The 16,008-nt window shown below is 39.2% G+C and overlaps 1 protein-coding gene across 1 annotated transcript in view; it reads left to right on the top strand.

The window, feature by feature from the left end:
* The window catches only part of vegfc (vascular endothelial growth factor c), a 64,899-nt gene extending 63,059 nt beyond the window's left edge, over window positions 1–1,840 (top strand). Inside the window, exon 7 of the mRNA XM_037115337.1 lies at window positions 1,299–1,840. Coding sequence (XP_036971232.1) covers window positions 1,299–1,407 — 109 coding nt within the window. The 3' untranslated portion in view covers window positions 1,408–1,840. The remainder of the gene's footprint in view (window positions 1–1,298) is intronic.
* Window positions 1,841–16,008: the final 14,168 nt, after the last annotated feature.

Here is a 16,008-nt window from a genome sequence, read left to right as displayed (position 1 = left end):
AACATTTGTGTTTTTTATGGAAATGTCACCACAACTGATGGATGAATTGCCAAGAAATGTGTTACAGATATTCATACCCCCTTAGGAATTTGATTAAAAAGATCATATGACCTTTTATCTAGGACTGTCATTAGGTCAAAATGTTGTGTTCTCCAATACTTTGGTTTAGGGCTGGTGTGATGCGTCAACGTGATCGGTGACATAAATACGTGAATTTACGTACAATCATGTGTGTCAGTGCAGATGATGTAAGCAGTACAACAGCCATACTTGAGCACTTGAAGCAGAAGCATCCCAGAGTGGCTGTATTCACATATGATCTGGTGGTGCAGTGTAAGGCCGCAGGTTGGTACGGCAGTGTGGGAGTGTAACTCCATGGTCCGTGTGTGTGATGTGTTCGCAACCCTCCATTGACCAGCCGAAAGATGAAGCTGCTGTGTTGTCCTACTAGTGACTGTTTGTCCTCACCAACAACAGTGTACAACCAGGATGCAGCAGATCATTACTGTGTCTTAAACTGGGGCACAAGGCTGAACTGAGGTGAAAGTGAAACTTATCACTATACAGAGAAATATCCATTGTGTTCCCTCTGTGGTAATATCCATGCTATATAACATTGCCTCCTGATTGCCAGCTAAATATGATTGGCCACCGCAACATTATGTCAGGCTGCATTTCTTCAAAAGTTGAGTTTGCTTAAACTTTTCCACAGCAGCTAGCTGTGTTTTTTGTTTTGTGGAGTCCCCTGCAGCACACACCACCGCAGCCCAAAAAATGTTCCCCTTATTAAAATTAATTGTAAAAAAAGCAGCATTTTCACCACAGTGCTGGATCCAATGTGAAAATAACTCCTGTTTACATCGTTGTCCCTAATCACATGTAATATGTATTAGGATAACACAGATTGCCAGTTAAAACTGGGCCTTTTTTGTTGGTGAATAATGCCTTGCAGCACCTACTTTGTCATAGTTTTTTGCTGATGACTGAAGATGATTTAAGAAAATATTGAAACATATTAAGTTTTAAATGTTACATTTTTTGTCTGACTTCTGGCTTTGAATAACAAAACTTTTGTTTTGTTGCACTCAACATTGTATAAATATTTTCCAAGCTTTGCAATGGCCACCTATTGTTTTTAACCATAATAATCCTTTTTCATAAGAACACAACTGTATACACGGTTCATTAATTCAGTGGTACTTTTATTTCAGCTTTTGCTTCTTAATTTAACTAACACACATTTGACAGGATGTTTTAAGTCTTGAAACTAAATCCATTTTGTGTCTCTTTGACTACAGTTGTCTCAGGCCTCCCTGCGAGGTGAGGCGGCGAAGGTGTGAACCAGGTTTCTCATTCAGTGAGGAAGTGTGTCGCTGCATACCATCCCACTGGAGACGGCTGGACTAACCACTGGCTAATGACATGCTAACATGATGCTAATGAACAGATAACAAACTTAGGAAGTAGAATTCATCAGCCATCCCTTGTTGACCTGCTGGCTATGAGTATCCCACTCAGCTGTGATGGAGGCTAAGTGTGTGGACCCTGATGAACATGGGGAAACCTTAGTGATGAAGATGCAGGTATGGGTTCCCTCTAGGGAACTGAAGATGGGAAATGCGCTGACTCAGCTTTGAGGACATTTTATTGGGACAGCAGATGATTGGAGCCCAGAAACAGAAAGAAGGACTGAAAGTGAGAGAGAGCAGCAACATTTGACCTGTTAAAATATTGTCTAAATAATTTGTTTTAAAATATTTGAGCTTTTTTGTATTAATTATGTCTCGGTATTGTTATGTCAGATATTGATTATATAATTTATTAAATGTTTTTAAACCTCTGTTTATTGCAATTTCAATCTTTTTTCTATGAAAATACACTGTGATCAATATTTTTGTATCATGTCAAATAAAGTATACAATAGGGTATACTGGACATATAATATTGTTAACTTAGTTTCCTGTTCTGGTGCATTTATATATAATCTATTGATAGAATCTGGGCCTAAAGATAAATGCCAAAATCTATGTTGCTCATAGTGTGAAGACTACATTAAATAATGTAGTGGTAGTAACACCCAGGTTTTCCTTCTATTGATATTAATTTATTCATATTTGTGAAAGGAATTGTCAAACAGAAACAAGATGAAAGTGTTTTACACTTGGATGGCATTACGTAGACAATAAGTTCAATTTATAAAGACAGCTGTAGCATCAGCTCAGGATTTGGGTGGATAAGAACTTACAAGAGCTGTGTATCTGTTCGATGTGTGAAGTTGGTTTAATTTCTTAGCCCACAAAACTGACGGAATCATTAATCCCAATCTTCATTTATTATACTTATCACTTTTCTACATTATTTTGTCATTTCCGATAACACGAGAAAACAATACAGTGATAAATAATCAAACATGCACATTTTATTATTGTGTTTGTTTAAATTGCTTTCTGTCATCAAAGTAAAATACCTAATGTTGGACTGTTCCATGTGCAACATTGTTCTTTATGCTCACGTTTCAGGCTCTGTGTATATGCAGTTAATAATATATTGTAAGCACTCATATCCATCCCTGCTTTTCCATTCTGAAGAAGAAAGGTTGACAATTTCAACTACTCATTGGTTTTCCTTATTTCATTTCCATTTGCTTGATTTGTAAGTAAATGATGTTTGGTGCATATCATCATATCACTGTATGCAGTTGTTCATAGTCCAATATTTAAAACTTAACGCTGTTATTTGTCAGAAATGTCTAGAATTCGATTCTAGCTCCAAAACTACAGGAGGAACCCCTCACTTCTGCACACTTTTAACTCTTTGTTGTGGCTATATTTTTTGCTACCATTAGCAAGTAGCTCAATTAGCCTTGGAGTTAAGTGGTCCTATTAGCTGACGGGAGTCTGCATGCACTGCAACCCTGGATGATACCAGTGTCAGTGGTACTCAGCTAGACCAGACTCAGCCAACCACTAGTGAACTTGTCTGGACAGCAGACTGGACTGAACCCCGCCCCTAAGAGCAACAGATGCCAAGTAGTTTGAAGATAGGCAGTACAGTACAGAGGTGATTTACAGCAGCTTTGATCAGGACAATGAATCCAAAAGACATGCTGCGGGAGACAGGAGAGTCATGAAGCGGCTAAGTGGAGAGGGACAGTCAGCCATCATCAGCTGGTGAAAACGCCATGTTAAGCTGGAATATTTTCACGTTATTCTGTGAACTGAGGATTTTATTTATCTGGTTTAAAACCAGAGCTGATTGTGGAAAAGGCAAACCAAGACTATTCTGGTGACTTTGACTCAGTTTCTGTCCAGTTTGAATGAAGTTTGTTGTGCAAGACCACTGTTTGTATCTACAAATACAAAAAAATGTTTTTGTATCGAAATAAATATTATTTCTATTGATTAATGCCAAATTTCACAATGAAGAAACACACCCACACTCTACAAAAGAAGGTTTTAGGTTTAAGACACTAGAAAATGAATGTTTTCTTTATGAATGTCTTTGCCTTCTGGGTTCAATCTTTTACAGCAAATACAAAACTGATTTTGATTTGATTTTTGATAGAGAGAGAGAGAGAGAGAGAGAGAGAGAGAGAGAGAGAGAGAGAGAGAGAATAGCATAGTAAATAGTCTGAAACCTGTGGCTGACTAGTAGAACAAGCACATTAAAAAGACACTACTGCTTTTGGAATACGTTGAGCTTAACTGCAGTGTCAGGAACATAAGATTTGCAAGCATTTGTTAAAACATTCAGTGACACAAGCCCTTGTTATAAAAACAAACAAACAAAAAAACAGCTCTATTCTTGAATCTGTCTGAACGTTTTTCACTACAAATACTGAACACTTTCTACTGACAAGTATTTGTTCAAATCACTTAAGTGTTCATACAGTCAGAGGATCCTGCACAGTTCAGCCGTTAAGACATGTTATCAAAAGACTGACTCTATTATTGTTTCCTCCTCATTTCCTTCCTGAACATTCTCCAGGAATGAGTCATCCACCCTGCAGCTACATAAATGTTCAAATGAAGGTTTACATCATGCAAATATGAAAACATCCATCAACTTTGAAATTGAACTAAGATGTTCAATCTTTAGGTTTGCCTTCATTGCATGTCAGGCCCTGTCAGATGGTCTGCTGCAGCACTAACCCATAGAGTTCTAGAGAAGTGGGGTGCCATTTAGCTCAGTGGGTAGAACAGGCGTCCCATGTACAGAGTAAGTTTCTCTCTCTCAACCTGTTTCCTGTCATGTCTTCAGCTATCCTGTCAATTAAAGCCAAAGGCCAAAAAAATGTTTAAAAGAAGATATGGGCCTGTTGGTGGAGAACACAAAATTATTGGAAGAGACTCACATGGTCATACACCAATTCTATGTGATCAGCTCAAAGTATGTAGTACTCTTTCAGCTGCTTTGACCATGATCTGTAACATGGCAGAGAAAAAAATGATGTGGAAATCCATGGGTATTGATTTGTCAACCATGGGACACATTTGTAAACCATGGAAATGGATTCATAAACACTGTGCAAGGTTTCATAATCCGCAAGCAGGATTTTGTAAAACTTGCTCTCTGATTCATAATCCATATGTGCAGATTTTGCCCTCTTCTCACTGATCAGCTGGAGGCACCATGGTTACAAGCAGCCCAATACAGCTACTGACAGTCCTTTCTTTCTACATAGGCTTTGCCTTTGATAAGGATCAATAATGTTTATCTCTGTGTGCATAATATGGTGCGTGGGTCTCAGTCCTTTGATCGGGACCTAGGACAGGTCACGAGAACTGCTATTCTGATTAATAGGGGATGGGGTGAGCGTTGGTGAAATAGTTTACTTTGATTGAGATAAACTGTCAAGAGTATCAAATTAATTGACAGTCTATCACTCTTTACATACATTTCATCACATTCATAATCAATTAGAAATAATTTCCATAAATTATTTTTTCAGTTGTTTTACACACACGCACATGCGCGCACACACACACACACACACACACACACACACACACACACACACAGTGAGGTCCTTAGAGACAGCTTCTTGCAGCTGTACAGAGGTCAGTATGTGTATGTCTGTATGTGTGTACAGAGAACATGGTGCTCCAGAGGTAGATACTTTTATAATCCGCTCCAGATGTAGAATGTTAGTTGTTGAACCATCACCCCTCATGTCGACCCAACCAATGTGTGTGTGTGTGTGTGTGTGTGTGTGTGTGTGTGTGTGTGTGTGTGTGTGTTTGTGTGTGTTTCAATGCCTGTATCTTTGCCTGTCTGAGTTGTTTGTATCTCACCAGCAGAGTCAGACATCAAAATAAACCAAGATTATGTTTCTATTAAATAATAAACTCACACACACACACACACACACACACACACACACACACACACACACACACACACACACAACAATTTGGTTCTAATTAGATTCCATCGGAGCCTCAAATGTCAGAATGTCGCAACATTTGTTCGGAGGAGGCCTATCATTTGCTTGTTATAGTGCACAAATATATGAAATGTGTGGCTGATTCTGAAAACTCCATACAAAACAACAAATCCACATAGATACTGCATGTTACCCAACAAGTTACTCTGGTGAGAAATAACCTTTTACTTGCATGTCAGTGGATTTATCCTTCCAAATTATGAAAATGTCTCAAAGTTCCTTTGACCATGTCCCCAAAATATCAGGTCCTCCAGTTTAAGTGCATGGGACTCTATCATAAAGTCAGTGTTGTAGTCAATACCGCACCAACCAAGACCAAGACATTACCGAGACCAGAGAGTACCAAGACCAAGACTAGGCCAAGACATTTGGCTATCGAGACCAAGACAAGACTAAGACCTTTCTTTTGAAACAATGTGTTTTATACCATCAATTTTGGCTGATTTATATTTTACCAATACATTGCCTGTTCTTTCTATACTAGCACACACAGCTCCAGTTTGACTTCATAAAGCCTTGTGTGTGTATCGCATATTTTGGGGAAGAAATATGGCCTGACCTCTTTACGTCACCAGCTGCCTCGGCATTCGAGAAAGATGGCGTACGAAGAGCGAGACGAAGCTTCATCTTTGTACATTTCGTATATGGTGTACATGATAATTACACAAACTAGATGCACAATGGCGCTCTTTCTTGCGGTGATTTCGGAGGAAAGATGCCGCCGCCGCCACCGTCTGTCTACTTCCGGCTCATGGCCCTGGGGAAAACTCTTGCGCCTGCGCATTACGCAAAAATCTGATCCGATCTGATAGAGTGTATACATGCAGGAGTAATGCAACTATTAATCGAATTATCTGGGTGCTTTAATTCGACTATGAGATATCCGATCTGGTCAGATTTTAGCCAGACTAAGGTGTAAACATGCATCTTAAAGATCCGATCATAGTCGGACTAACCTAGTAATTTGGTTTTCTTAAGTGTCATGTAAACGCACTGTGTGACTCCCTCGATGAATTCATAGAGGCTCTGAGGGGGGTGTTTGCTCTGACCTCATCCGACCGAGAGAAAGCTTGTGCACTGAGTAGCATCAGACAAGGTACAGATTCAGTGTGTGATTATGCCATCCGCTTTAGGACCCTAGCCAACGACAGTGGATGGAATTCTACGGCTCTCTATGATTCAGGATTTGTCTCTTAATCTTCCATCCTCCCTTGACTCTCTAATAGCTCTAGCTATAAGAACTGACAACCATTCACAGTCGCGTAGATGGGACTGCAATCAGGCATCATCTTCAGTCGATCGCCATCAGTCCCATGCTGCATTGTCTCCGGCCACTTGGCAGAGTTCGCTGCACCCTCTTCCACCGGCTTCTTGGCAGAAGACATCCTCTGAGAAAGAGGAACCCATGCAGCTGGGACAAGCCAAACTGTCCACAGAGGAGAGTCGTCGTCGCCTGCAGGAAGGACGGCGCTTCTATTGTGGGCAGCAAGGTCACCTCCTCCCCATGTGCCCAGCAAAAGGGCAGGCTCGCCAGTAGACAGGAGGGTACTGGTGAGCCGCTTCTCTTCCCCTGAATTCCCTCCTCGAGCCTTAATGGATATAAAGGTAAAACATCACAACACCACAATTTCTCTTGGGGTACTAATTGACTCAGTGGCTGATGAGAGCCTCATGGACTCATGGATTTTGCCCGAAAACTTTATTTGCACACTGAACCCCAGCCATTAGAGGCCAGTGCTCTTGACGAGAGCTTGATATTCAAAGTGACTCACAAGACTGAACCCCTTGAGGTCATTGTAGGTGACCACCATGAATTCATTCATCACTTGTTCCATTCTAACCAACAGCCTCTCAGTCTGGGTTTCCCGTTGTTAAAAGAGCACAACCCACACATCGACTGGAGTACTGGGAAAGATTTGAACTGGGCTGGGGATTGTACTAAGCGTTTGAAGTCATGTCATGATTTAAACATGAAACCTGTATTTAACACTGTTGTTCATTCTGACACAGACCCAGAGCTTCCTGACCTGAAGTCAGTTCCAGGGTGTTACCATGATCTAGGAGAAGTTTTCAGCAAAAGTATGGCTACTTCTCTTCCCCCGCACAGACCCTAAGATTGCCCCATTGATTTGATCCCCAGGGTCCCTATTCCCAGGGGGAGACTGTATTCTATCTCTGGCCCTGAAAGGGAGGCCATGACAGAATATATTGAGTCCTCATTAAAGGCTGGCCTTATTCACCCCTCTTCATCTCCAGCAGGGGCAGGGTTCTCTTTTGTGGGGAAAAAAGATGGGTCCCTACAGACCCTGCATTGACTATGGGCCAGTTAACGACATCACTATTAAAAATCGGTATCCTCTGCCACCCATGTCATCCAGTTTTGATCAGCCCCAACAAGCAAAGATTTTTACCAAACTGGACTTGAGAAATGGGTATCACCTGGTTCGTATCCACACCCAGTGGTCATTATGAGTACCTGGTCATGCCGTTTGGTTTGATCAATGCTCCTGCGGTGTTCCAGGCCATGATAAATCGTATTCTTAGAGACTTCCTGAACCACTTTGTCTATATCTACTTGGATGACATCTTGATTTACTCTCCAGACTCTGCCTCAAATGCCATGTACGTAAGGTTCTCCAAACATTGCTGAAGAATCAGCTGTATGTTAAATCCAAAAAGAGTGGGTTTCATGCCAACACTGTATCTTTTCTTGGCTTTTTGGTACTTTTGCTAACAAGGGGGACAGCATCCCCCCTCAAATTGCCTACTGCTTACCAGTTCACACAGCCGCCTTCCTCCTATCGTCTCCATGCTCAGTGTGCAGGGAGACGACTCCGACTAACTGACTGATTGACGGTACTGTGAGTGTCCAATGTATGTATATGTATGTAGCAAAAACAAAGTGCTGAATCAGAGAATGACGATATTTTCTGATTGTTTTATTGCTGTAGTGTTCTGAAGTACAAATCAACACCCCCCCCCCCCCCCCCCCCCATTGCCAAAAGTGCATGTTCAGAAAGGGCCACAGAGAGTCCAACCCTGTTATTGGCTGAGTCTAACCCTAACCCAGAAACCCAGTGCCAAACACTGCTAAATTAAGAAACAAGAGACACCACACACTTCTAGTGGGTCATAAGTTATTATTGAAATGGTTTATTTTGTTTGAGTGTCTCTCTGTCTCTCTTCCTCCCTAAAAATCCGTCATAGTATACCTTTTCAATAAAGGTGTCTGTTTACATTTGCTGAGCTGAATGAACATTTGTTCGATTGAAACACCTTGTTTAATGTGCCTCTGCCATTTGTCAACTTGCAAGGAAAGGGTGATGTGTTTTACCTTTCCAAGTCTAAAGAGTGCTACATTTGTTGAATTACCTAATTTGAATTACCTTTGTAACCGCTTTAACTTGCATACATTTTTTTCCTTTTTAATACATGAAGTTTGTTCTTTTTGTTTGTCTTTATTTTAGTCTCCAGGAAGTAAAGGTGGGATGTAAGCACATGACAAATCCCTCCATAATAGGGAAGGAAGGTAGTGGAGCTACCCATGTCTGTTGATGAAAAGATAAGATGTTGGCACACACAATGTGTGTGTGTGTGTGTGTGTGTGTGTGTGTGTGTGTGTGTGTGTGTGTGTGTGTGTGTGTGTGTGTGTGTGTGAGAGAGAGAGAGCGAGAGAGAGAGACAGAGAGAGAGACAGAGAGAGAGAGACAGAGAGAGAGAGAGATGTGATGATAAAACTTGGTGGCACAGAGAGCAGTTCACACCATATATTACAGTAAAGTCCAGTATTAACAATCCCACTCCCTTCCTGCCATTCAAACCCTTTCTGACTTATGACCTGTGTGTGTGCAAGTGTGTGTCCATGTGAGGTGGGAGGCAGAGCGAGAGATGGAGGGAGGGAAAATTAGACCATACAGGAGGGAAACAGTGGTGCTGGGTGTGTCAGCTGATTAGATAACACAATAGATTGTGTGTATTTGTGTACATAATTTGCTCGCTTCATCATAATTGGATTGGCCTCTATTAAAATGTGGATGGAAATGCTCACAGTTAGATTCTGTTTTCATATTATGCATGTAGCAAAAATCTACATATTGGTTCAGTGGGTTCGTTGGCAATAGTAGAATGAATTATCTCTGACTTTGGAATAACAAACTGGATTTGATTCAATAATGTACATTTCAACCAAAATGTAATGTGAAACAAAATTGTAAAACAACTATTTTGTTCAGTAAGCTAAAACTGACAAATGTGGTACAGAAAGATCTAATTTCATAACAATCTAATTTCATAAAAAATCCTCAATGATGAAGATACAGTAGAAATTTCAGTTGATAACTGATCTTACAAAATTATTCCCAGAGTCACACATTGGCACTGAAATCAGAACTGGCAGCCACTTAGAGCAAATTACTGCCAGCAACAGGGATGATGACATTTGCTGGTTGTTTTGTCTGTGTAACACTTTGGTCCAGAGTTACATATATGAAATTTGAAACATTAATATAGCAGCAAATAATGATTTGCTATTTCAAGATCTATTGGATTAGGGGCATCCTGGGAAAAGAATGCATCTAACTCCTTCTGTCTTTTGTAATTCAAGCTTCCCTGTTCTTTGTTTCTAAAATGGCTATAAGCTTTGGGTTGGTGGCTCTATCAACAGTGCCAGTATTTGACAACGTAGGAATATGACTCAACAATCTACGGAAGAGGACTAGGGCCACATGTGTATTTTTTTTGGAGTTCTGACTTAGAAGTCAGAATTCTGAGATTAAAGTCAGAATTCTGAGAAAAAAGTCAGAATAGCGTTTGCTACAAAGCTATAGCTAGTAGCATACATGCAATGTGCACTTTGAAGAAAATGACTGTCTTTTCTGTTTTGCTAGTAGTGTTAGTGTTTGCTAATGCTACTTAGCGGTTATTGTTTCAAATTGGAAATCTTCATCACAGCTATAGTCTCCTGGCTTACTAAGCACTTGGGTGCTGGTTGGAGGGAGAATGAATGCAAATCTTTGTCCATTCTTCCTCGAATTGCCGATTTGCACTGTCCGCTTTTCTTTTAGCAGTGAACTTGCTCCTACAGCCGGCAAAACGCAAACATGTGAATTGCTCCAAAAACGAAAGTGAAAGTTAAAAAGCAGCAGCAGTGAGTGGGTCCAGTAACACCTTCTCTGTGTATCCTTGGCATGGAGACAAGTCCCGGTATACACGTGCCGACCCAACCAAAACACATGGTGAAGGAATAACAGTTTGGGGGCCACAAATAGGCGGCCAGCACCTATTGAGGGCCACTGACCTATAATGTTAGCATTCAATCGCTTCATAGCTACAGTTACTGTATAATGCAGTCCTTCCAGAAAAATGTGAGTTTTTTGTGATTGTTGCAGGCAAGAATCCTTGATTATGCAGCACGTTTTCTTAAAAAATGTGATGGAATATGCAGGATATTTATGCAATTTTATGCAATGAAATTGCAGGAACTTGCAAAAATTTCAGTTTGATGAAAAAGAGAAAAATAGTGATTCCCCCAACACCCACCACTAGGCTACTACCTTAATGTAAAGAGTCATTTCTTACTTCCTATGATGAGCAAGCATACTACATCACAGAAAGTGCTGGGACTATTCAAGTTCTCATCTTGTTTTATTCCAGACCTTAATAGACACATGGCTCAGACTTACAAAACATTGATGAGTTAAATAAGTTATATAGCTTTACAAAAGGGATATGCTAACTTCTGTAAGAATGAATCAATAAAATATAAAAAATAAAATAAAATGTGTGCTTCCTGTTTTACAGAGGTAGCTATACAAAACAGACATAACAGAAATAAGTGCTTCCAATGCACAAAGTGCAATCTCTTACTGTAACGTAAATTTACATACTACTAATATACTTACAACTGTAATGTTTTTGAAACTAGTATGATTTTTTTTTGTTGACAAATGAGACTGATTTGCGGGCTTCATCGCAGGGTTTGCAGCTTTTCGACGATGTTCACGTCAAGTAATTACGTCACTTCATAACATTCCCATGGCAACAGGGGAAAATGGCTGCTCTCATGTGAAGTAAACACAACATTTTTCAACTTTCTGCTAAGATATATTTGACTTTTTTGCAATGAAAATGCAGGGATTGTGAAATCATGCAAGCCCTGCATATTTTGCACAGAAATCTGCAATTTGTGCGGCAAAAGTGCGGTGTATGTATAAAATGTGGCCCCTGCATAAATATATGCAATGAATTATGCGATCGCATAATCACGTTTTTCTGGAGGGACTGATAATGGGTAAAAATGGTATTACAGGAAAGACATAGATTAATTCTAAAATATCACTGCACATATTTGACACGTTTACCTGTCTGGACATGACTGTAACACAGTGGATGTAATTAAACAACAATTTTAGCTAAAGTGGCTAACGTAAATGGTAACGTAAAATGATGAGTTATCAAAGTAGCAGCCAGTTTCAACTGCAGGTGCTGATGGAGAGCAAATTTTTGCCCCTATAAGATTTAACCGTGACCCTGAATTGGCCATTACAAAAAGAAGTGGCAATGTGTTCCCAGTGAAAATTACACTTGCATGATCTTATTTTAATACATTCATGAAGTAACTGGTTTTATTCTTATTTTAATATGAGTCTGAGCAGAGAATATGACTCAAAGTTAGTTGCTGATTTATTTACACTGGAAATTATTAATACAGATTTATTTTTCATAAACTGGTAATCTGAAAAAAAAAACCTTAGCCTTTGTGTATGTGCACACTGTTAGGTCCCGAGTGTGTCCCTGTCCAGGAGGCACTGGACCAGCTCCCCTTTATAACGGGTTAGATCCCTAAACCTACAAGAGGTTGTTTTAAACTCAGATGTAAATAGGGACTGCTTAAGCTGGCAGTGAGGAGACTCACCTAGCTTCTAACTGCCTGAATCAGAACGTCTCCCCTGCTTCCTCTGGTTTGACACCTGACATGAATAGCCCTTGAGTCAGATACGGCCTCCAGCCACGCCCGTTATGGCAGCTCTCCTCTGAATGATCTGTGCAACCCTAAGGGACGTTTTACTTCCATCAGAGAGACATGAAATCAATATCCACAACTTTTACTTTAACTATATTATGTTGGCTTTATTGCATAGACTTTAGCATACAGCGCAATACAATCTCTTTCACTATCAATCATTATCAAAAAGCCTTACTGATAAAATCACAATACTGTAAATGACAAATTCATCTAATAGAGCTGAGACCCTGTTTAAAATACTTAGATGTAGTTGAGATGGGTCAGGTTTTTCCATGGCTTGGCTTTCCCTTCCTGCTAAATGTCCAAGTCGTTGAGGCAAATCACAACCCAGCCCAAGGTCTCTCAAGTTCCCCAAAGTCAAAACTCAATAATAACTTTATTCATATAGCACCTTTCAAAAGCATGTTACAAGGTGCTGAACAATAAAAAACAGAAATAAAAAAACATACCAAATACAATTGGCTGACAGCAACAACAACAACAACAAAATAAAAAAGTTAAAATGAAAACATAATAAAACCACCAAGAAATAAAATTGGAATAAAAAAAAAAAAGGAATTAAAAATCACACATCCTCAACAAGGTAATCATACAACTAATAATAAAACAAAGTAAAGAAAAGGCATATCGATAAAAGTGAGTCTTTAGAAGAGATTTAAAAGAAGTCACTGATCTAGCCTGCCTGAGGTCACCAGGCAGGAAATCCAAAGCTGTGGAGCACGGACAGCAAAGGCCCAAACTTCAAGCCAGCAGAGTGAACAAGAGTACTCCAATATCCAAATTGTAATCCACAGCATGTTGGCAAAAATGGTTAATCTGTTGCGGTCTTAATTCCTTGGTCTGTTTCTGCTGAAGATTTCTTGAAGTCCTTTCTGCGATGTTTTGGCTGCTCACATATTGTGTCTCAGTGTTTCTTCAAGGCTGGAGCGAGTGGAAGAACCCTCTTTAGTCCGTGCTTCTGGTTTATATACGCTCTTACTTCAGACAGTGGCTTGGTTCATGACCTTATCTGGACATTTTCCAGCTATCTCTCCGTTCAGTGACTAATAATCCCTTGATGACAGCTGACAATTTTGTAATGATCTGACCATGGTTGACTGTGACCGAGGTGTGACACTTTCCTCTTGTCCTCTTGCCATCCGAACAGCCTTGCAACATTTCCTCTTGGCCTCAACTCAGCCCAGCTTCTCTACTGACTTAACATTCCCTTCATTACATTTCTAACCTCCAATACATCTATTTCAGTAATGATTAGACATTACGCATCTTTTTACTATGCTTATACCAAAGTTCAACACTTAATTCTTATTGTGATAATGTTAATGTACACCCTTTTTCTACTAAACAGTACTGTCACTTCTTCTTGACTTTCTCCTCCAACACAACCTTAATAATATTGATTTAACATTTTCTTCGTTAAGCTCCTGAACTTAATACAATGAAGTAGGCAGAGCTTTGATATATTTCAGAATCATTTCAGGATTATGTATAATGTCCTTTACTTGTATTTGTGTTTGGCAGGAGTAAATGTATTTCAACTTTTTCTGGAAAGACACATCCTACACATCCTTTTTAAAAATGTATCTTATAAGAGTGTCTCCTGTGGGTCTGTAATATTAAACCAAGTATGAGCTGTGAAAAATTGTGAACAAAAGCAGCAGAGATTTAAAACACCTTTGAACATAAATGTGTGCATGTGTGAGTTTGTGTGTGTATGCATTTTTACAAAAACTTGACATCCATACAATCATTGTACAGAAATAAAGGAACTAAAGCAAAAAACAAAAAACAAAAAAAAAAAAAAAAGCAGAGTGGCTTTACAGATATGGAGTGACGGATAATGTGCAATGCTGTCCCATGGTGAGACAGATTTACACATTTTTCATTCCTCTGTAGGCTACACTACATCCATACTTAAGTTAAGGAGGCTTAAATGTGTGTGTCAATATGAGTTTGAACAGAATGTCAGTATGTGATGTGTATCTAACCTTGTTAGAACAAGTACCTCTGCCAAACCTATTTGCCAAAATGTTTCACGCGTAGCATATTTGAAACACTCAGTGGCTGCAGTTATAAAATGTGTGTGTGTGTGTGTGAGAGAGAGAGAGAGAGAGAGGGAGAGAGTGTGTGTGAACAGAGAGGCAGAATTATTACTACTCCTCTCCCCTGGTTATGAAAACACAGCCACCGCCAGCACTGGCAGACAGTTGGTCTGGCTAATATTAAATCCCTGAAAAACAGACATTATTCTGACATTATTCTAAATATGGGAATGAAACAGTCCATAACATGGGACATGAAATATTTAATGAACATGAACCTTTATTTATGGCAGATCATCTCTCACCTCATTGGTAAAATGATTTCAGTGGAGTCCAGGGGGGCGTCTGGGTTCAGGGAGGTTGTCCTATCAAATATTTGACATCTTGATTATTAAAGTGCTGTGTGTGTAATACAGCATTACAGCTTAAGTAAGGAAAATGTGTATAAGCACACATTCAGAAATATTATTAAATATTATAGCTAAGTTATGGGTCATTTTATTATCAGTCCTTCAAAATGTAATTGTTCATTAAATAAATAATCCTATTCATATTGAAGATCCCATTAATCCTGAATATGACAACAACATGAACCACAATTTATTATTATTATTATTATTATTATTATTATTATTATTATTATTATTATTATTATTACTACTACTACTATTATTATTATTATTATTATTATTATTATTATTATTAGTAGTAGTAGTAGTAGTAGTAGTATGTTTTTGTTGTAACATTCACATGAATGAATGTGAAAAAGTATTGTGACTTTAGGGCCATTTAGACAATCCTGCAGAATGTTTCAGTAAGAACATTGCATTATTTGGATTCATTCATACGTAGCCTTTTTAAAATGAACACTCGAAATGATGTAGCATAGCCCGCTAGCTTCAGCACTGTAGTACTTGCTGGCTGCTGGTCTCATAATGACGTGTGATTCTGTCTGTATTCCAGGACATAGTTCATTAGGCACTGAAGAGGGAAGCTTGTAAAATGCATCAATATGTATTAAATAGTGTTAGTGGGATCATTTTGTAAGCTCAAGCTAATTTGAACCAAACTAAAAGCTGCTATAGCCCATAATTAATCAAATGTTGGTCTTACCGCTTCTGTGTGGTCCTCAAATTAACACTGCTTGCCACTTGAGGATCATGACGGACAAACAATGTTAGATTTTTTGTATTCGTACACCTAAGCCTCCTTTTCAACGCCTCCTTTATTTTTTTACATTTTCATCTGATCTCACTGATTGCTGATGCATGTCTCAACATTATTATTGCAACGGGGGCAAGCAGGGCCATCGGTCAAATAAATTTCCCAGCATGCCTTCCTTAGTAACTTTTGGGAACAAAAACAACTAAATGGTGGCTAGTCTAAGCCTATACGCATCTTTTATCTGTAACAAAACAGTTTAGGACAACATTTAAGAAGATCAAAAAGAGGTTGTAACTCAAAACCAACTGTAATAGTGAAGTACAACCAGGGAA

This window comes from Acanthopagrus latus, chromosome 1, assembly GCF_904848185.1.
Source record: "Acanthopagrus latus isolate v.2019 chromosome 1, fAcaLat1.1, whole genome shotgun sequence".
Classification (NCBI taxonomy): Eukaryota; Metazoa; Chordata; class Actinopteri; order Spariformes; family Sparidae; genus Acanthopagrus; species Acanthopagrus latus.
This window is presented reverse-complemented; position numbering and strand designations above follow the sequence as displayed.